This window comes from Nycticebus coucang, chromosome 5 (genome assembly GCF_027406575.1).
Source record: "Nycticebus coucang isolate mNycCou1 chromosome 5, mNycCou1.pri, whole genome shotgun sequence".
In the NCBI taxonomy this organism is placed as follows: Eukaryota; Metazoa; Chordata; class Mammalia; order Primates; family Lorisidae; genus Nycticebus; species Nycticebus coucang.
Window position 1 is genome coordinate 46,319,283 of NC_069784.1, and position 21,821 is coordinate 46,341,103.

The window sequence follows — 21,821 nt, forward strand, 5'->3', positions numbered from 1 at the left end:
TGTATTCTTTAAAATAAAAATGAAATCCCAAAAGACCAAAATCCTGAAACTATAATTCTGGAAAAATTATTTAAAAGATACTTTATTGGCCGGGTGTAGTGGCTCACGCCTTTAATCCTAACACTCTTAGAGGCCGAGGCGGGTGGATTGCCTGAGCAAGAGCAAGACCCATCTCTAAAACCAGAGCCTGGTGTTGTGGCGGGCACCTGTAGTCCCAGCTAATCAGTAGCTGAAGCAAGAGGATCACTTGATCCCAAGAATTTAAGGTTACTGTGAGCTATGATGCAATAGCATTCTATTGAGGGTGACGAAGTGAGACTCTGTCTCAAAAAAAAAAAAAAAAAGATACTTTATTGGGGAAGCATATAAAAACATGGCAAAGCACTTCACAGGCCACTTTACACAATAAAATAGACAACAATGTATCTTTGCAAGTGTAAATACTCAGGCCTGCTAATGAGAGTCACATTAACCGTTATGAGCAGACAAGCTGTATTCATAAAGAAATGGGTTAAGAAGGGAGAATCGTAAACATGCGGTTGGTAATGTGTGCACCCAGCTTTACCACTGCAGCCATCTGAAACACTATGGCAGCCTAAGTCTTTTGATGCTATCAATCAAAAACCATGATAAGTCATCACTGTTTCACCCTGGGCACAGTACTGTGGCATCACAGCTCTCAGCAACCTCAAACTCTTGGGCATGAGTGATCCTCCTGCCTCAGTCTCCCAAATAGCTGGGACTATAGGCACCTGGCTAGTTTTTCTATTTTTAGTAGAGACAGGTTTTGCTCTTGCTCAGGCTGGCCTCAAACTCCTGAGCTCAGGCAATCCACCCATCTCGGCCTCCCAAGGAGCTGAGATCTTGAGAAGGTTTATCTTTCACAAAAGAAGTGAAAAAAGGACATCTCTTCATTTATTGAGGAAATTTCAGTGTTTTCTGATGTCCAAGGCAGCAAAAGAAAATTCTGTTGCAGCTGTCAGAGAGAGACAAATTTACCTTTTGCGTTTGTTCTCTCTGGGCCTCAGCCAACTGGGTGGTGTCCACCGATACCGAGAACATTGAAATCCTGAAAGATTAAAATCTCTAAAGCCTAAAACCCCGAGAGCAGATCTTCCCCGACATGGTCCACTCAGACACACATACTCCTCTCCCCTGGAAACACTATCACAAACTCAAAATAATGCATTACTGTTTCTAGGTATTCCTTAATCCAGTCAAGTGGACACCTAAAGTTAAACCCACAAGTCCACTCTTTGTCAACTTGACAGCCATATACATCTCTGCAAACCATACTTAATTCCCCCCCTCCCCCCCCCCAAAAAAGACACTAACAAGGTAATAGTTCCACCTAACATGATACAACTATCCTGTGATTATAATGTGGGGAATTTTAGACTTTGGAGATTTTAATCTCTCAGGATTTCAGTGCTCGGGGCTACGGCCTTCAGGATTGTGTCTTTCCAGATTACGGTCCAGACCTCCTTGCACCAGCCCCTCCGTCTGCGGCGCTGCTCCCTCCTAACCTTCTCATCTTTGCTGACACCTCTGCTCCTGCACTGAGACAAAGTGTCACCTTAGAAACTCTTCTCTAACTTCCCCACAAGCAGGGTGAGCCGCCTTCCTTGGTGCATTTCATGTTCTGTTCACTTGTCTGCCTTCACTTCTAGAATATTCTCCCAAAGGACAGAGATGATGTCTTGTTAATTTTTTTAATCCCAAATACCCAGCATAGTGCCTGCCACACAGTAGGTGCTCAGTGATGGTTAGGGTATGAGTAGGGGATGAGTGAAGGAATAAATGCATGAGTTGTAGGAGAAGGAGTCCAGTGTGAGCCAGGCTTGTCTTGCCTCTTTTTTAGAAGTCTGTCTTCCTCTTCAGCAATTTCTTGTACCAGTCAGAAACATAAACTCTGAGTGAGTATCACAGTTCCGCTGCTCGGTAGCTGTATGAGCTATTATCTCTCAATCTCAGTTTTCTTAGATTATAGCAGGGACCATAATCATGAAGTCATTGTTACTATTCAGGGACATAAGTTCTGTGAAGTGACCAGAACACTTAGTGCTACAGGAGAAGGTGCGTTTCTTACCCCTAATTGCTGGCCCAGATGGTCTCCTACCTGGACCAACTGGAAAAACCCTCATTGCTGTAACTTTCCGGAATGTCCAAGTCTCACGGTCAGATGATAGCAAAATGCCCTATTCCCCTGAGATTGGGCTTTTTGTGGGAGGTAGGGGAGTCGAGGTCCACAAACTGGAGTCTGCGCTGGCATTGTTTGCTTGGAGCCCTTCCTTCTAGATCTCCTGATGACTTGGCTCCTTTGGTTCCAGGGGCTAACTTCAGGCTAGCAGGTCCTCTGTTATCTTCCCTCTCAGAATTCTAACTGCAGTTCTCACTGTCACTGCTGGTGGACGTTAGCATGTAGAGAGACCCTACATGAGGTCTCTCATGTACATGAAGCCCTAACTCACGGAGATCACAGCCTCTCTCACTGTCTCCCCTCTAATCCTTCTGCCTCTGGTCCATCCTCAAACTACTGTTCAGGTTTATTATCCTCAGGGGTCATTACGAAGGCTAAGTGAATGCTTGTGAAGCATTTAGCATGATGCCTGCATCATAATCATAGTGAGTGTTCAATAAATGGCCCCTGTTGTCAGATCTTGTATCATTCCCCTGCTCAGATGCTCGCACTCATCTGCCACTGTTTACAGAAGCAACTCCAAATTCCTGAGCACTGCATTCAAGGTGGTCAGATGGTCAGAACTCCACCACCTCGAACTTTCCCAGCTCTGTCCTTGTTTTACGTCCTTCTCACTGGGAATACCTTTTCCCCACTTTGCCTGTTGAAACCTGCCCATGGAGGCCCAGGGCAGACACCATTTCCATGAAGCATTTCCCGATGCACTTAGACTGAATGTGATTAATCACCTTTTCTCTTGGGTTCCCATAGGGTTTAATTTAGATTCCACTCCACCCACTTTGGCCCTATGTTGGTGTTAGTTAACTCTATTATTGGACTTCTTACCTCCTTCCAAATAGAGAACACACCCACGGCCCAAATAAATGTTGCTGAATTGTTGAAAACAGACATGTTGGTGATCAGCAATAGAAACTATGTGGGTAGGGTAGACCATGCCTGCAAAGTAGGGCTGCAAGAAAGGCTGCCAGGGCAGGACTGCAGACGGTATGTGAGGGCAATGTGCCAAAGAGAAGCTTATCAGGGTCAAGGCAACTACCAGAGATGCCTGGTAGTCTGTAGTCTTGGGAAGATGTCTTCTCAGACTTTATTTGAATGGAGACTGATCTAAGATTAACTGGCTCCAGCCCTTTCTGGGCTGTGCTGCCTCAGGGATATAAGAAAATGGAGGTAGTTTATATCTAGGCTTCCCTTCTTCTCCCACATGCAGTTAATCAAGCTGAACACAGGTTCTAATGGAGGTTGTCTGCATGGTCCCAAGTCAAGTGAAAAAGAGGGTTAGAGAGAGGGGTACCCTAACTGTGCACCCACGAGCCCAATGTGGAAGGGAATATTAATAAGGATAACATTAACAACTGGGATGGATGGAAACACCCTGAGTATGGGCAGTCCCCGAGTTACAAACGCTGACTCATGTACAACTGGCATTTACAAACAGGGGTTATTACAAGTAGTAGGTAAATGTAGCTGTTCCAACTTACATACAAATTCAACTTAAGAGCAAACCCACAGAACTCTGTCTTGTTCATGATCCAGGGACAGCTAGTACTTTAAATCCATGATTTTATTAACATGTAAAAAGCACATTTAAAAATAATATTAGTCACCTCTGGAAGATGCTGGAGAATCAATTCATTATTGAAAACTGGTAAATGAAGGGAAAGAAGCAACAATTTATTCCGTATTTCCTATCTGAGCATCACTCAGGTTAACTAACATTGAGGATGGACCAGAGGCAGAATGGTTAGAGGGGAGACAGTGGGAGAGGCTGCGATCTCCATGAGTTAGGGCCTTCTCCCTACATCCCGAGGTCCACCAGTAGTGACAGTGAGAACTGCAGTTCCAACTCTGAGAGTGTAGATATCAGAGGACCTGGTGGGCAGTTAGCCGCTGGAATCAAAGGAGCCAAGTAATTAGGAGATCTAGAAGGAAGGGCTCCAAGCAAATGATGGTTGACAACAAGGTTTATCTATTATACAAGTGTCCCAAAAGATAAGCAGAAAAGGAATGATAGAATTAGAAAAAACAATTTACCATAACTAATGAATTAATGAATTTAGCCCCTGATTGTCAATGGCTGCTAATATCAATAAAAAGAGAACCGGCTTGAAATGAGCCTCCTGATAGAAGTACATATTACTGCCCATGAATCAGACTTGGCAAAAACCCAAATCTGAATCAGGTTAAGCTTCTAGATCTGCTTGCCGATCTATGAAAGAAGCAAAATAACCACAGCGGGGTTTAATTTTAAAAACATAGACTGTGAGAAACTCAACAGAAAACGTGATTTGGTTTCTACAAATAAATGAATAAAAGTAAATACAAGGATGGAGAAAGATCCAAAGAGTTGTAAGGCACGTATCAATCAACGTATAGAGTTTATTTGAAAGCCTATCATTTAGACCTAAATACTAAATTATCTATGGATATAATGCTACGATGACTTGTATGTATTTCCAAGCAACACAAGAAGTGGGGAGAGAAGAAAGTGGGAAGTATAAATGAAACAAAACTAGCCATGATATGGATCACCATTGAAGCTGGAAGATGGGCACCTGGGGGTTCATGGTACTTTGTAACACTTTTGTGTGTGTTCCAAATTTTTCAAAATTAAACATGAAAAACAAAGTACAAACAACATTTACATTATATGACCATGCAAATATTCACAGCAAAGTGGAATAGCACACTGTGGTCCCAAAGTCCCAATTTTCATGCCTCTCAAAGGAAATGTTTCTAACATCGAAGCTAAACACTCACACCTGTCTTGCAATGTAATAATTGCTAAATATTTTGTTACTTTTAGTGCTTTGTGTCTGGACCATGCCTTTATAAAACTTCTTGTCTTTCAAAACAGATGCCAATTTTCTCCCCGAGCCCCACTTGTTCCTATTTGGACTGGATGTTTCATATTATAATTTTGCTATTTTTATTAAGCTTTGCACCTTTCCTAGTGTTTCTAATGACCTTTCTAATAATTGCTTTACCATACTCTCAAGTTTATCTTTCCCCAGATCTTAAATATATAGACTCCCCTTTCATAATCACAGACCTCCATCCTGATACTTTCTATTTTTTCTGCTCCAAACTAGACAATTTTCTTTCTAAGTGAGCTATATCATTGTCATCTTGGGACTTTGCTTCTTTGCTCTCTTAAATAAGATTGAGTCCTTCGTGGATTTCATATTATCTTGGTTTTGTTGTTATTGATTTAAGCCCTCATTCCCCTCCCCCCCACACACAGTATGGATTAAAATAATTTACTAATAAAGGGTACATGAAAGGCAAACTTCCTAAGGTTTTACATGTTAAAAAAAAAGTTTCATTTTGTTTTCACTTGATTGATAACTTGGCTGGGTATAAAATTCAAATTTCAAGCCTTTGAGGGCAACACTTTATTTTCTTTTGTATATGTTGCTGATAGCATTACAAATAATATTCTTTTATAGCACAGTGTTTCTTCTCCCTGAAAACTCTTAGAATTTTCTCTATATTTTTGAAGATCTAAAATTACCACTAGAGTCCATTATCATAAGTGAAGTAACTAAGGAACAAAAAACAAATACTGTGTGTTCTCACTAATAAGTGAGAGCTAAGCTATGGGTACACAAGAGCATATAACAGACACTGGGGACTCAGAAGCGGGAACCATGGTGAAGTTGGGTGAGGGAAGAGAAATTACCCATTAGGTACAATGTATACTGTTCAGTTGATGGGAGCGCTAAAAGCCCAGACACCACCACTGCACAAGTCAGTCATGTAAACAAAACCATGTGTACTTCTAAATCTATTAAAAAAGAAAATCTTTTAAAACCCACAGTCTACTTTAAAATGCAAAAAAAAAAAAAAAAGAGTTTAATAATATACATACCTGTAGGTATTTCTACATTCATCTTGTTCAGCACTTAGTAACATAATAACAATTAAATAAAATTTACTGAGCCCTTACATGCATCATTATACATCAGGCATTGGTCAAAGTGCCTTGTATTTATGATTATACGCACCAACACTGTGAGGTGAGGATTATTTTCCCCATTTTATGCATGAGAAAATGAAAGCAGCCTTTATAACAATGCCCTTTTAATTTAAATAACTGAAGTAATTCCTTTTATCTATGGAAATTTTTATTGTATGACTTCTTTTCAATTTTCCCCATCCATTTACTTCATTTTCTCTGTGTAGAATTGCTGTTTTTGATCTCCTGACATGAATCTCCAAATTATTTATCTTTTCTCTTATGTTCAATGTTATGAAAAATAGCCATCTTTATTGTCTAGCTCTTCTTCTAATTTTTTCTTCACGAATTATATTGTTCTACCTGAAAAAGGTTTGTTGATCTCTGATTTTCCTTTTCCTTATCTTGTCTTGTTCTTCGAATGAATATGATACTTTAACGACTATAATCTCCTGAGGATACTACTCGGAGTTATTTTAACAATTATCTATATTCTAAATTATCTTCCTTAATTTAAATATCAGATTTACTTATCTTGAGGGTGATGTCAGCAAAAGACTTCCCAGTGCTTATCTCCTCACAAAAACATCAACTGAATAATTATTTATGCGCAAAAATAATTTTGTAAGACCTAAGAAATCTGAGTATAGCACCTGGGTGGAGCATAGAAATAAGACACCTTGAAGAGGGTAGGAAAGACTCTGCCATATGGATTATCAGAATAGCTGTGACATCTTATATACCCACCAGCAGTACATGAGAGTTTCAGATATCCAACATCCTTGTCAGCACTTAGTATTATAAGTTTTCTGATTTTTTCTTTAGTTATTCTCACAGTAATACAGCAATATCTCCTCATGGATTTAGTTTGCATTTCCTTAATAACCAGTAATACTGAACATCTTTGCATTGCTATTCGCCATTCCTCTCTTCTTTGGTGAAGTGGCTGTTTAAATTTTTTGCCCATTTGTTTTTAATTGGGTTGTGTGTTGTATTATTGTTTGAGAACTCTTTACATTTTGTAGATACGGTCTAGGCACCAATTTAAACAATTTCTTTCAGAGGTCCCTTGAAGAAGGTACTATTATTATACCCAGTTTATAGACAATGAAATCAAAGAACAGGAAAAAACCTACTCAAGGTTTCAGTGGCAGCATGGGGATTTGAAACCAGGCATTCCAATTCTGGGGCTTTTTCTCTAAACCAGTGCTGGCAAATGTTCTGTAAGGGGCTAGATACTAACAATTTTAGGTTTTGTGAAGCATAAGGTCTCCATTGCAGCTACTCAACTCTGCCATTATAGCTCAAGGGCAGTTATAAACAACACATAAATAAGTGGGTGTGGCTATGTTCTAATAAAACTGTATTTACATATACTGAGATTACATGTAGTTTTCTCATCGTGAGTATTGCCAACCCTTAATCTAAATCATGATACTACTTTCCACTTGAACTACTGACACTTCCCATTAATGTGCCCCCAAACATCAAAGTTTTAAATACTTTTAACAAAATATTTGTCTTGTTATCTTAAAACTGTATATTCCTTTTACAATTTCTCAGATTGTCCGTGATGTACAATAACATATAAGTACTCAGTAGGTATCTGTTGAATTGAATTGAAGTAACTGAACTGTATTGGACTATAGATGAGACACATTTCATTCCTGATCTGCTTCCAACTATTTTTTATGACATTAATAATTACTAGGTACCTTCTCCAATATTATTATTTACAGCATAGCTATTAGCACATAATAATGGATTTAATGATTTCATAATATTTGTCTCTCTCCTTGTGAGGTTTCCATGTTAAACCCTTTAGAACAGTTTGAAAATCTTGCTATGATGTCCTTCTAGCTAATATTAAAATATTAATTGAGGGGATGTTGCATACCAGGTGCATCAGAGGAGCTGATGATTCAATGGCCAATAAGTCAGACTGGCCACCATCAAGCAGCTCATAACCTAGGAGGAGTCAGAAAGATAAATAGACCAGGATAAAGCCGTGATATTAGCATGATGATAGGTTGGTACAAGAGGCTGTGGGAGCATTTAGAAGACCGTCAGGCTTATAAATAAAGGTTTATTATAAGTTGAATCTTTTTGACACCATCTTTGTGTTACCCATTCACTTTCTGAATCCTCCTTTCTTTACCAATTTAATGACTTCCAAATGTATGTAGTAAGAAACTAAAACATTACCAGTCCCCTTGATCCCTTTAATTTCATGTAGGGACTACCATTGATCAGAGACACATTTGGGGTTCTTCTGGCTACATAATTCATTCTCACAAGAAAAATGGGGTGGCACCTGTGGCTCAAAGGAGTAGGGCGCTGGCCCCATGTGCCGGAGGTGGCAGGTTCAAACCCAGCTCTGGCCAAAACTGCGAAAAAAAAAAAAAGAGTCAGAAAAATGGGCAGCCCATTTGGAGGCCCCATGAATGCCCACTCAAATTTGGGAAAGCAGCAGAGCTCCCGGTGGCACTGTCAGGCCTACAGTTCTGATCAGCATATTTGGCCACAGGTTGTCTTGAAACTGGCTTTTGTTTATGTTTTTACTTGCCACAGCCTGTGAATCTTTCTCAGTTTGGATGCTGGGATGTGGCCTCCTTCTTTTTTTGTTCACACTGTGGTCTTGGCCAGGCTGCATTTCTCCCCATGTGGACCATGTTTTTCATTGGCTGAGAACACTCTTACCTGCAGCAATACCAGCATTGAGGGCCAAGGTGTCTGTATTAGTGTTTGCACTGCAGAGGATAGGGAGGGGAGAATGCATGAAAAGCAACAAGCTGCGTTGAGTGTTTGGGTAAGAAAGGCAGAATGAGCTGGAGACTGCTAGTGGAGAAAGGTTTCTAATCACCAGCTTGCTACATACACTGCCTTGCAATAATTCCCCTTTTTATCATTCTAACTATTGTGTGAATGTTTCAAATATTGATTGTGCCTTCCTTCTGCAAATCCCACTGTCCTTTGATTCCAGAGGCCATCTCTTAATGTCACCATTTCTTTGAGTGGCAAAGCTCCAAGAGATAGACTGTCCAATACAAAAATATACCTGATAAAAATTCCTTTGTTCTTTGTACGAGAAAATAATTTTAGCATCACACTCTGTCCATCTGGACATCATTAATATTGTCAACCACTCCCGCCAATAGCCTTTAATGTCTAAATAATTACTCCCTGTGGCCATAATCCGACATGATGTCACCCCCCTCCTGATTTGCATTTCATAGATAACAAACAGCTTGGGAATTACAGGAGCCTTTGTGAGCTGCTCTGAAAGCCTAACACTTACTCCCACCATCACCTCAATCACATCATGTCCCCTCCTCTAAATCTGTCACCAAACTGAACTATCTATCTTCCCCCACTCAATTACCCTTTTCCTTCTGTTACACCATAGTTTTCTCTGTCTATACCAAGCTCAACATCCTGATGGATAACTGGAAACAAAGTTGACTAATCAAGACATTTCAGCACTTTGCTTAACATGGATACCCTGGATGGGGAGCTTTTCGCTCCTGTGTGTGATAACCATTTCCCTCCAGTATATTCATCCCTCTTCCACTGTGGCCTCCCCTCTTCCCAGACCCACAGCTGCCGGCTCTGGGCCAGCCCTGTCCCTGAGCCAAGGATGGTCCTCTAGGTCAGGTTGGCTTCTCTTCCCCATCAGTCACCCCCGCCCGGACAAGCAGAATCACTGTTCATGGAGCCAGGTAGGAATAAGGCCAACGTGTGGGCTATGAAGAAGTAAAATGTTATTCCCTATTTGAAATTTTACTTCCTTTATTTTTTACCTCCCTCGCACATACATTTTTCTTTAATTTCCCCAGTCACCACTTGATTCCCCTTCTTGCTGTCCTCCTGACCAGCTCTGGCCTTCCCTTTTGCAGTCAGTGATTTTTCTTTTCTGTGGCTAGATTTGGTCTTTGTCTACACAGTGCCAAACATCTGGATATATGGCAAAAACATGCTGTCAGATAACCAGATGCTTGGGAACAGCTGGGTATTTGGGCACCTAACAGCAAACAACTGCTGGTTAATGGAATTAATGTTTCACTTTTCAGTTACCACTTGACATGGGATGGACAGTCTTATCAGCCACAATCTAAACATGGCTAGCAATTCTTTTTCCCTCTCACATGAGGAACTGTCTCTGTCAATCATGTTATCATCAAAGAAAAAAGGAAGAAATTTGTCTCTTCTTGGCCTGCGGTACGTCATCTCTCTATGCCTCAGTCCTTTGCTTACTGAAGGGGCTCCTCGGAGCCAACAATGTCTTTAACCTTTCCCGCCCCATAGGCAGGAAGAAAGAATAAAGCATGTCAAACGCTGTTTTCTCCATATAAGCCTGGAGAATTTGACAAGAACTTGTTTCTTATTAGAACTACTCTCCGTCTGGTTTGGGATGCTATTTTCTCCTCATTTCCTCTGTATTCTTAGTACCACTCCATTTATAGGAGAAGGCAAAGTGACGGCAATTTATTATTCCTGTCAACTGGTTTCCACAAAGGGGCCCCACTATCTGTTTTGTATTTTTCTCAGGTAGCTGAGAATAACACTGCCGTACCCCACTGGGGCCTTGCTAGGGATGATCTCTGGGGACAGCCCCAAACAGCACAAGGTTCCTGTTATCTCTTGTTGTATCTGGCAGCCTCAAAGTCACTTCCAAAGGCTCCTAGAGCTGCGTAGCTTCAGTCTCGTCAGCGCTAACCCTCTCTCGCCAAAGGACAGTTCGTGTCAGAAGCGCAGGGTCCACCCAGGGTTCAAGTTAGGGCGGGGCGCGCTGTACGAATTAAAGTTTTGTGTGCGTGCTGTGATTGACCAAGTTATTCCAGACAGAAAAACTAAAGTAAATGGGTCTGTTGGATGTTTTTGTTTTCAGCAGAATAGAGACATAGCCCCCAGGTCAGGGCAGTCAGAAAAATCTATCAATTTAGTGAAAACCATTGTCAGTGTGGTGCGCTGTCGCCGCCGCCTCTTGTCCCCAGGCACGTCCTCGGCGGCGCAGCCCTGGACACCCGGCCCCGCGCAGGGCCGGCGGGCGGCGCAGCCCTGGACACCGGACCCCGCGCAGGGCTGGCGGGCGGCGCGGCCGGGCTTCCTGCTGGCCGCCGCCTCTGGCCACCCCCCTGCATTCCCCTCCCCCATCCCGGTCCCCGCTCCCAGCCCCCCCAACCTTCTCCCAGAGGAGGTGACAGACGGGCCTGTAATTTGGTTCCATTCGCTCGACTGGAGCAACACCTGCCCCCCTCCCCTGGGACGCGAAGGTCTCATCCCAAACCGTAGAAGACGCCAAAGACAAATCCGGGCCCACATGCAAATAGGGGGGGAGCGGGACCAGGCCCTCCTGCTGGGCTCGCGAGCTGCCCGCCAGCCAGCCCGACCAGCGATCCTCACCCAAAACTTTAATTTTCAGCTTTTAACTTAAAGAAAAAAAGTAGTTAATATTTAGCTTTTATTGCAGTAAGCAGGATTTCCTTCCACTCACACCACATCACAATAGAAGTGCCTGGCATCAGGCTGTGTGGGGAGCGAAGATCAGCAGTGGGGCTGGGTACAAAGAACCAGGGGTCAGCTACGCGCAGGTGCGTGGCGAGGCTGTGGGCCGCGTGGCGTCTGTCACACCACCAGGCGATGGGGTGCGGTCCCTGGATGGGTCCTTTTCTTAGTGTAAGGCTTTTGCTCCTGGTAGCCTCTTTCTTTATTAAGGACAGCACTCGTTTTTTGTTTTTGTTTTTTTTCTTCCATTTATTTAGCATTAACCACTAAGGCATTCTGAATATTTCCCCAAGTCTGAGTTGTCAAGATCATCTTTCCAGAATGACTCATTCTGGATTCCCCAGAGGCTTAATCTAGAGCAATAAAGCATGATGTTGTCATCGGGAAACCTTCTAAAGTCACACTGAGAAGCACGCCCACACATATGCCTTCTTCACCTGGGCTCCCTCTTTGTGATGTTCAGGTCTCTCCAATGGCTTGAGGACAAGTCCAGCCCACCTGGCCAAGGTCTAGTCCAGGGCCCAGGCTGCTTAATGGAAGATTTGTTCAAACTTTCAATTACTGCGGGGTTTTGTTTTTTTTTTTTCCCAATTCCCTGAAAAGGGAAATGTGTACTTTTTTCCTTTTATCAAAACATAGGCTTTTGAATTTTATTGCCCGTCAGGTTTATTTTCCCATCCAAATTCTTACTATTAATGTGACCTCAGGTGTCTTACCTGACTTCTCTGTGTCCTCACATATAGCCTTGGAGTAATGATACCTTCACCTCCCTGAGTGTTTAGGAGATTAAACAAGTTGATAATGGGTAGTGTCCAGCACAGGTGCCCAGCCCGAGCAGTTGTCTTTTGCAGATGTTGCTACTGACCCCCCAGGCTTCAGTGCAGGGTGGACAGCATGAGGTCTACGTGCTGACCAAGCACAGGCTTGGGGGCCAAGGGTTTCTAGGTGGCTCACCCATGAAGAGTGTGTGATACTGAGCAAGTCACTTAACAGAGGGTGTCAGTGTCACCCTCGGTTCCAGGGCCGAGAGGGACTCACAAAAATGGCAGATGTCATGAAGCTTCCAGAACGGAAAGGCTCATACCAGGGGCACTTGTTACTGTTGCTAATGACCCTCAGGCGTCCAAGCTGCTGTTGTCAGGGAGGACTGGCAGATTCTCGCTCCCAGACAGCCTCCTTCTCCAGGTCACCGCTTGACCCCAGTGCCTGACCAATGGCTAAGAAAATCCACCTGATTTTTTCACTAATCTTTAAAATCTGCCTCGTAAGCTCTGGCAGTGTTTCCACTCTAGCATGTTCCCGTGGTCTCTTCTACCTTCTTCTTTACTTTTGGCTGTGGTGCTAGCCAGCCACCAACTGCCAGCTACCCACACATACACCGCAGGGCAGCTCTGGACTGTGGAATGGCCTTCTGTGCTCAGCTGGCCAGTTATGCCCACCCATGGCAGGGCGGGGAAGAAAGGAAGGAGGGCACTATGCCCAACATGTGTGTACAATAAAATGCCAAGGTTAAGGAGGATGGGGGATATTTTTAAAATATGAAATTCCTCTCAAAATGTAATTGCTCAAAAATGATTTTCAGAAAATTCTGTTAATTTGTTTCACTATGATTATGGTATATTTGCTGTGTTGAAAGAAAAAATAGAGTCTTTATCATGTAAGAGATGCTTACTGATGTTTTATGAGTAAAACGATACAATGCTTGGGATTTTGCTTCAAAAAGTCCTAAGGCTGAGTGGGACAGAGAGAGTGTAGATGGGAGGTTCTTATCGAAGGTGGGTGTTGGGTATATGAGAATCTATTTTACTATTTCCTTGGCTTTTGTAGATGTTTTAAACATTTTCCATAAGAATGTTTTTAAAATGTAGTTGTGCAGAAAATTCGTGCTGACTGATTTTTACTTACCAAGCCCTAGTAGGTTCACACCTATGCTGAGGCCGTCACAGAGATCCGCCCTCCAGCACAGCTCCCTCTGCCAGCTCAGAGAACATTTTCTAGCCCTTCTTACTTCTCGGCAATGCCCAGGAGGGAATTTCCTTCCTTTCCATCTCTTCAGTCACTCTGAGCCTGTGTCCCTCTCTAGGAGACTGACCCCAGTGGCCTTCTCCTTCCAGTTATTCGATCCTGACCCCAGGAGAACCCATAGAACACCCCCCCCACACACACATCTACCAATCATACCACTTTTCCCGTGCTTTGTGAAGCTCTTGAATTCTCCCTCTTGCCTGGTATCTTTCTGAGATGCTCAGCAAGGAGCTAAAAAAAATTTTCTCCTTACCTAGAAATAGTGAAATTGCACAGGGAAGTCCAAAAAATTTCTCTCTTCATTACCTCAGGAATAATTTAGCTGTTTAATTCCATTTGTTAATTCCATCAACATTAATACAGTGAGTGCTATGGAGATTAACATGCATCAGACATGTTCTAAGTGCTTTACGTGAATTAACCAGTTCATCTTTCTAACAATGCTACTGGCAAGGTTCTAAATTGCCCCCATTTTATAGGCGAAAAAACTGAGGCACAAAAATAAGTAATTTGTTCACGGCTACAGCCAGTTGGTAAGAGAGCTGGGATTTGAACCCAGGCAAGCATTGTCCGTGTCTGGGCTCCTGACCACTCCACTGCGCTGGCCACTGCACCATTCAGTGCTATGGGGAAAATCAAGATGAGAAGAGAAAAGGCATAGGCCAGGCTCTAAATATGTGCATTTGTGATTTATTCCATGGTCCACTGTTAACTTACTTGTAATGTTTTCTGTTTTACAGCACAGAGATTATATTTTTGTCTGACTTTTTGTGGAGTTAGTAATGTGTTATATGCAGATGAATAGAGTTGGTAGAAACTACAAATCATTAACATATTAATAAAAGTGGTCTTAGTTTCTCCTGTACAACTTTCTATGCATACTACACGTATAAAGGAAATAATAGCAGCTCACCTTTATTGAGCCCTTACTATTTTTTTCCTATTCTGGTAGCACTATACATTACCCCCTAGAAACCTCATAACATGGATTTGAGATGGATACATATGTTGTCCTATCCTATGGATGAAAACGGAGGCTTAAGGAGATACGGTAACATGTTCAGAGTCCTCCATTTAGAATAGTTGGAGCCAGGGCCAGAACTGGAGAGTCCTGGGTCTCAAACACAGGAAAGGGAAACAGAGGTAAATTCTGTTATAACACTGGGACTCAGAGAAAAGAGCAGCTAATGCTGTCCAGAGAACTTGGGGAAAGTTTTGCAAAGGTACGTTTGGTTACATTAGAGCTGTGCCGCACTGGAAAAATTGGAATTTGGGGGGTAAAAAATAAGGTTGGAGAAGAGCATTATAAGCAGAGGGAGAAGGTAAGGAGAACGGCCCAGGTTTATAAAGGACCTGTCATCGCTGGGAACATGAACAACAACAACAACAAACAGATTTAGCAGGAAAATTTAACCTGGGGGAGAGTGGCTGGAGATGGTGCTAGAGTTTAGAACAAAATTGTTAAAGACCGCTATGTCCAGATCACGAAATTGAATTTTATTTTTTTTGTAATAGGTGATGAGAAGTTTTGAGGTAGAAGAATGGCATGCTAGTTTTAAAAAATGTTTCTAGGGCCCGGCACAGTGGCTCAAGCCTGTAATCTGATTACAGGCTAGCACTCTGGGAGGCTGAGGTGGGCGGATTGCTTGAGCTCCAGAGTTCAAGACCAACCTGAGCAAGAGCGAGATTCCATCTCTAAAAATAGCCAGGTGTTGTGGCAGACCCCTGTAGTATCAGCTACTCAGGAGGCTGAGGCAAGAGGATCTCTTGAGCCCAAGAGTTTGAGGTTACTATGAGCTATGACGCTGTGGCCCTCTGCCAAGGGTGACAAAGTGAGACTGTCTCAAAAGTAAAAATAAGTAAATAATAAGTAAAAATAAGTAAAATAATAATAGGTAAAAGTAAATAATAAGTAAAAATTAAAAATGGTTCTAGGGGAAGAGTGAGAATGGCCAGCATGTATGCAGGGGTGTGGATGGGGAACCTGAGAAGCCTTCCCCACCCCGTGGTAGAGAATAATGCTGCTGGGTCAGCTTCAGGTTAGTTCCCATCTTCTGTTACAAGCTGGCCCAGACTGGCGGTAGCCTATAGTGTCTTCTTGCAAAATAGAAAAAAGCTCCCTTTCCTCCAGTTTACCCCAAGCCAGGGTGCATGCCTGAGTTGGCACACGGAGCACAGGCTCAGTTTTGGCCTGGGCTCACCCCAGTGGCTGAGCAGCCTTGTGGGCGGCGGACCCTGCTCTCTTTCCACATCACAGGGGCGAAGCTTCCCCTAAGCGCGTGATGGAGAGACACAGTGTGGGGGCTAAGGGAGGGTTTTGCGCATGGCCTGCTGGCCCCTCTATCAAAGGACAAGTGTAGATTATGAAGGGCAGGGGCAGGCATGTAAACTAACAATGTAGTTTCATGACCTTGTGCATGTTATTTAATTTCTTTATGCCTCGATTCTTCCTCTGTTAAAATGGAGACAATAAAAGTACCTACCGCATCGTGAGAACTGCATGAGATAATTCGTGCAAAACATGCCACTCCGTAAGCATACAGAATACCATTCAGCATAGTTAGCTATCCTAATGGTAAATAAGACAGCCCACCGCCTAGAAGAGGGTATTGGTTATACTACTCTTGAGTTAGTGCTCACCTTCCCCTTCATCCCTTCCACCCCAAACCTCACTTGGAAGAAGACTGGTATCCATCCAGAGATGGAGAGCGGTGAGGGGAAGTGGATAGATCAGCGTCAGAGGAGCTGGCCTGGCGTACTTACCTCATCACATTAGTCTGGTGACATGTATTCATGGTGCAGGCCTACTGGAGTAAGCCCCCGAAATGGGGTTCTTACAGGAAGCCCGCATTCCTTCCAGGGCCCCCCAGCCCCATCCAGCCTTGATCCTCTCCATACTTATTCCTCCTTCCTCATCTGCTGTTGTGTCCTCCCACTTCTGCGCCACCACTTCCCCTTCCCTTGCCCTCTCTCTGGAAGAAAAACGGTTTTGCCCAGGACTTCTGCCTCTGGCTCTCTGGAAGTCTCCAGGCAGTGATAGAAGTGAGGAGAAGGCTATCTGGGCAGAGAAATGCAGGGTGGACATAAAGTTCATGTGCAATTTAGAATAGTTTAATAGAGCAAATTGCACATGAACTTTATGGACACCTTGAATTCAGCAAAGGTGGCCTTGCTGGCTGAGCAGGTGGGGTGAGGCTTCCTGGGGAGCAGCCATGTCCTGGTGAGTTGTTGAGCAGCTGGGGTCAGAGAGAAGAAGGTGAAGTAGCAGGGGGTAAGTGTGGTTCTGGATCTGTCTCAGGAAACATCAATCTTAGGGGGAGGGAATGAGGATGGGGCGGGCTGGGGAAAGGTGAGTGATGTGCATGGGCACTCAAAACATGTAGGATTTGAAAAGGAAGGGGAGCTCGAGCAGCAGCACCTCCAGCTGCCATTCTCTATTTCTTCACCCTGCTTTGCTTTTCTTCATAGAACCCAGCCTTGTCTAAAATCAAATAATATTTACTAGTTGTCAGTGTATTATTCTTCTCCAGTAGACTGTGTGTTGCTCTTATTTTTAACATCTAGAACAATGCCTGGCACACAGTAGGTCCTTAATACGTAACTGTTGATGATAAGAATGAACACCCCATCATCATTATTCAGAGAAGAACCATTACTCCCTCCGGCATGGCTGAACAGTCCTAAGCCCTGCCACATTCAGAGGATGAGTCCGCCACCCAGCTGTCTAGCAGAGTGTGCCATGGTACTTAGTTTCTCTTTGGAAGGTGCTCAGCAGCTTTGGATTTGAAATGACATCATGATGATTCTCTCCTGGGATCACATGGGCTGTGTAGCTGAGAAGGGATGCTTCTCTTTCTTTAAATCCAAAAGCAAGAGCCTTTGTCCAGAGAGGTGAATTAATAGGTCCCTCCTGGATGTGAATGGGAAGACTGGATTGATGAGTTGGAAGTTAGGTTCATAAGCCCGGAAAAGGAGGCCCTTGGAAGGTTTCCAGAGGTTAAAAGTTGACTTCATGTCCTGTGCTAAGTCTGAGAGTAGTGTCTCTCCCCACTGCTCCCCACTGCCAAGGTGAGAACACCTGGAGACACTCCTAAGTCTTTGCAGGTCAGAGAGGAACCAGCCATTGTTGCCTTGGTCAAAAGAAGGTCCTGTTCTTTTTTTTGTCCTAAGAAGTGTTTTCCTACTGCACCTCCATGTAAAGAAGAGAATGAAGTTCTACTTACTAGGTGTTTGTGAACCTGACAAGATAACTGGATGAAAAATGAAAAGCACTCACAATCCTACAGACATTTTATAAGCATGACACCAAGCATCCACATAACTGCATTTACTTTGAAACTAGAGACTTGGTATGATAACATTCTATATGTGTGTGTGTAGTTTTTAAGTTATTTATGTCTTCTGCTTGTTGATGCTATATTTCACATTTTTATGCTAGCTATAGGCTTTTGTAGGTTACATTCGATCTCAAAGTTGGTCCAGGGCTTAATTTGTTTCTCTTGTTTGCAGGTGTCATATCTTGAACCTGTGTACCGATCAGACATTTGAGTGTTACATTGCAGGATACACCTTGTTCTTAGTAAGTGCCATGAAGACTGAGCATCACTATATCAACCAATGTCATCTTCTCACTGCCACTAAGGAGTGATGTGAGTCAGTGCCAGTCACTCCTTGAGCCTCAGTTTCCCCACTCTAATTTGAAGAGGTTGGGTTATCCAGTTACTAAATTCTGTTTTAGAGCAGAAGAATATACAATTCAAGTAATATTTTATATAAATACTATACTTCTTTTCCTCATTGAGAGTAGCATGATCTATGTCACCATCATATGTAGGGCGTCTACTAATTGATCCATATTCAAGTTTAGAAAGGACATCAAATATCTCAATACATAAATGTATTTACATTAAGGTTTTTTTTTTTGTTTACTAGTTCCTTTCTAGGGAATTGAGTCCACTAAGATATTTTACGCTTAACCAGCATCTTCAATATTTTTAGACAGTATCCTTAAAAAAAAAAAAAGAGGACTTTATTTGATACCTTTATTTATATGCAAAACAGCGCACCATTCATGAGATACGAAAAACTTGTCTGATAGAAACCAGATTATATCTATTTTCACTACAAAATATTGCATTATATAAAGCAACGGAGACACAAAAAAACCCTGAAAAAGACTAAAATCTTTGGATAGCAGATGTGGTTTTTTTTTTTTCCCTTGTCTCTAAAATACACTCCTTGTTTTAAGAGTATCACAGCTGAGAACATGAAACATTTTCAGGTTACAGACTTTTCTTTTTGGTGTCACAGAGGAAAGTAGTTCTGAATTATCATTTTTTTTTTTTAGGAAAATAACTTAATTTCCTAAAATCATCTCACGCACAAACATCACACACACACACAAAGAAGCTACTCTCCTTATCAACAGTTTGTAAAGTACTTTTCAGACATAACTACAGGTAAGAATAACACACTTTTTAAAAAAACTATAATAGTGAAGTGCCTAGTGTTGCTCATCTCACAACAGAAAAACCTTTCAAGAACAAACATCTTAATATATAAAATATGTTTAGAAATAGGGAGAGGTGGGAGATTTGCTATACAAGTGCAATATAATTAGAGCCAAAAGAAAGACCACAGGATAATCTCAACAAACACGTAAAAAGTTAGACATTATTCCACAGGAAAAAGTGTAAACACTCGACTATAAATAAATTGGCACAGAGTATCCAAAGTAAAATTATCACCACTCTGAAAAATAAATGTCTTGAAAAAAATACTCTACTCCTTCTAACATAAATAAAAATAGGTTGTCTTTTTCTAACTGCATCTATGGGTCCACATGTTTAAGGTCACAAATAGATGTTTTTTGGATATATAAAGGGGCACTTTGCCTGAAAAGCAATCAGATATTAAATTTTCCACTTAAATATGGATTTTCCTGCCTACCTTAGTGTCATATCTTGGGGATAAAATATCACCAAGCTCAAATCCTCCCACAGTGTGTCTATTTGTCTTCAAAGTGTCTTTTTAACCTCACCAAATATTCAGGGTTTGATTGGGTTCTAATATAATCTTTCTTTTCACAACAGAGGGGAAAGTTTCCTGTTCCACCTTTCTGTGCCTAAAATCTTTATATGGAAGAGAGTACTCTACCCCTCCTCACCAATGTTTGGTGATTTGTCAATTAGAAAAATTCCAGATAGTCTAAAATCAGGAGCCTATATACCCCAAGCTTCTGCACTCATTCTTTCAAAACATGAAGATTCGTGGGAGATAAATATGGGAGAACTCAAAGTCTCCAGTGGGTTAAAGCAACAACCCTTAAAGGGATCCTAACACACCCACACCAAGGGGAGGCCCGGAGGCGGCTCACCTCTGGTGCCTCCAGGAGGTTCTCCCGGCCTGGAAAATCCCCCCTGTGAGCCCCCGGGCTCGTCAGACAGCCCCACCTCCCAGCTTGGGAAACCTTCCTCGTCGCCCTGCTGACCAGAGAGAACAGGTTGCGAGCTTCTTTCCCCATCCAAGTCTCTCGCAGCTGCTGTCCCGCTGGCCACCGCCGCCTCCGCCATCCCCGCGGCGGCCGCCCGGGTCCGTCGCCTTTGGCGTTTCAACCCGACCGGCGGCCTCACTCGCCGGCCTCCGCCCTACACGTCCAGAACGTGATTGAGATAGGAGATGTAGCAGATGGCCAGCCGCAGGATCTCGATCTTGGAGAGCTTCTTGTCCGGGGGCAGCGTGGGCAGCAGTTTGCGGAGCTCGGCGAAGGCCAGGTTGAAGGCCTCCACGCGGATGCGCTCGCGGGTGGCGTGGGCCGAGCGGTACTTGGCCGTGGCGCGCCGGCGGCGGCGTTTCTCCTCGCGGCTCAGCTGCTGCGGGTGCGGGTAGAGCGCGGCCCGGCTGCCGCCCTTGCCGTCTCCCTCGGCCTCCTCCACCGGCTCCAGGTCCGACACGCTGCCCAGCACCTTGGCGTCTGTGCCGCCCAGCGACTCCGGGTCCGAGTGCGCCGAGCTGGGGTGGTCGGAGTCTGCGGCTTGGTCTGGACTCAGCATCATTTTGGAGGCTGACGGGGAGTCAGAAAAGCAATCAATAAAAGGAATCAGGGGCTCCCTCTGCTATGAGGGATGGCGGGCGAGGACCGGCGGACGCCCGTCCCGTGCCCCTCTTCCCACGCCAGGCCAGCGCGCCCGCAGCGGGGGACGGGGACGTGCACCCCGCGCCTCCCCGCCGTGCGCGAGCCCGCTGTGTGAGCTTGGCCTTGGCCGCATTCCGGACCCGACACCCCGGCCGCAGCAGGCAGGCCTGGGGCCTGCGGGATGACCTCAGGCCTGCAGGGCCGAGACTGAGCTTCTGTGTCCCCTCCGCCAAATACCACCTGCGCTATTCCTCCTCCCTCGCTTCACCTCCTGCCCAGACAAACGAACGATTCTGAACCACGAGTACAACTGGGGTTCAATGGGGGCGGGAGTCGCGGAGCGCACTTCCCGCCCTGAGGGCCCGGGCGAGGCAGTCGGGAAGCTGCGGCGCCCCAGGGCCTGGCGCCGGTCCCAAGGCTGCGTGGGGGCGCCCGCGCTGGGGTGCGGGCGAGCGCCCGCGAAAAAACGGGAGATCCGTCGTCCCCTTTCCGCTTATCCGAAATAATAAAGAAATAACCAACGGGCAGGTTCCTTTCAAAAGAAAATTAACTCCTATGCCCTCGCAGGCTTCCGGAGCACCATCTGTCACGCAGTCACACACATAAGGGACCCAGGGACCCGGAGACTTGGGATAAGACAATGCGCCCGGCAGACTGCCGACCACCGCCCGGGAAAATGCCAGCGGCCGGGTCGCCGCGTCTGGAGGGGAGGAAGGGCCCGCGTGGGGCCCGGGGGAGCGAGCGCGTGTTGCTCAGGCACCAGCTCCATCTCCGCTGGCAAAGTTCGGGCGCTCCCGAGACCGGAGCTTGGCAGCCTGCAGCTGTCCTCGGGCGGCCTGGCCACGGCCGGGCGTATTGGTGCTCAGCCTTCCTCTGACTGTACCCTCTTGGAAAAGCCACCTCGCTGGGCTTTTCCCGGGAGGCTGCAGCACCAGCCCGGACCACGCGCCTTCCGGGAGGGGGCCGCTCGGAACCCCTGGGCTTCGGGGGGAATTCGGGCT

The 21,821-nt window shown here is 44.4% G+C and overlaps 1 protein-coding gene across 1 annotated transcript; it reads right to left on the bottom strand.

Annotated features, from left to right (window-relative positions):
* Nucleotides 1-19,024: 19,024 nt before the first annotated feature.
* NHLH2 (nescient helix-loop-helix 2) lies at nt 19,025-20,740 on the bottom strand. Its single transcript, XM_053591423.1, has one exon. The coding sequence runs from the start codon at nt 20,738-20,740 to the stop codon at nt 20,333-20,335; it is 408 nt and encodes a 135-aa protein (XP_053447398.1). The 3' UTR covers nt 19,025-20,332.
* Nucleotides 20,741-21,821: the final 1,081 nt, after the last annotated feature.

Excerpts from the sequence above, each read along its gene's own strand:
- NHLH2 (XM_053591423.1), bottom strand. The coding sequence starts at position 20,740 with ATGATGCTGAGTCCAGACCAAGCCGCAGACTCCGACCACCCCAGCTCG.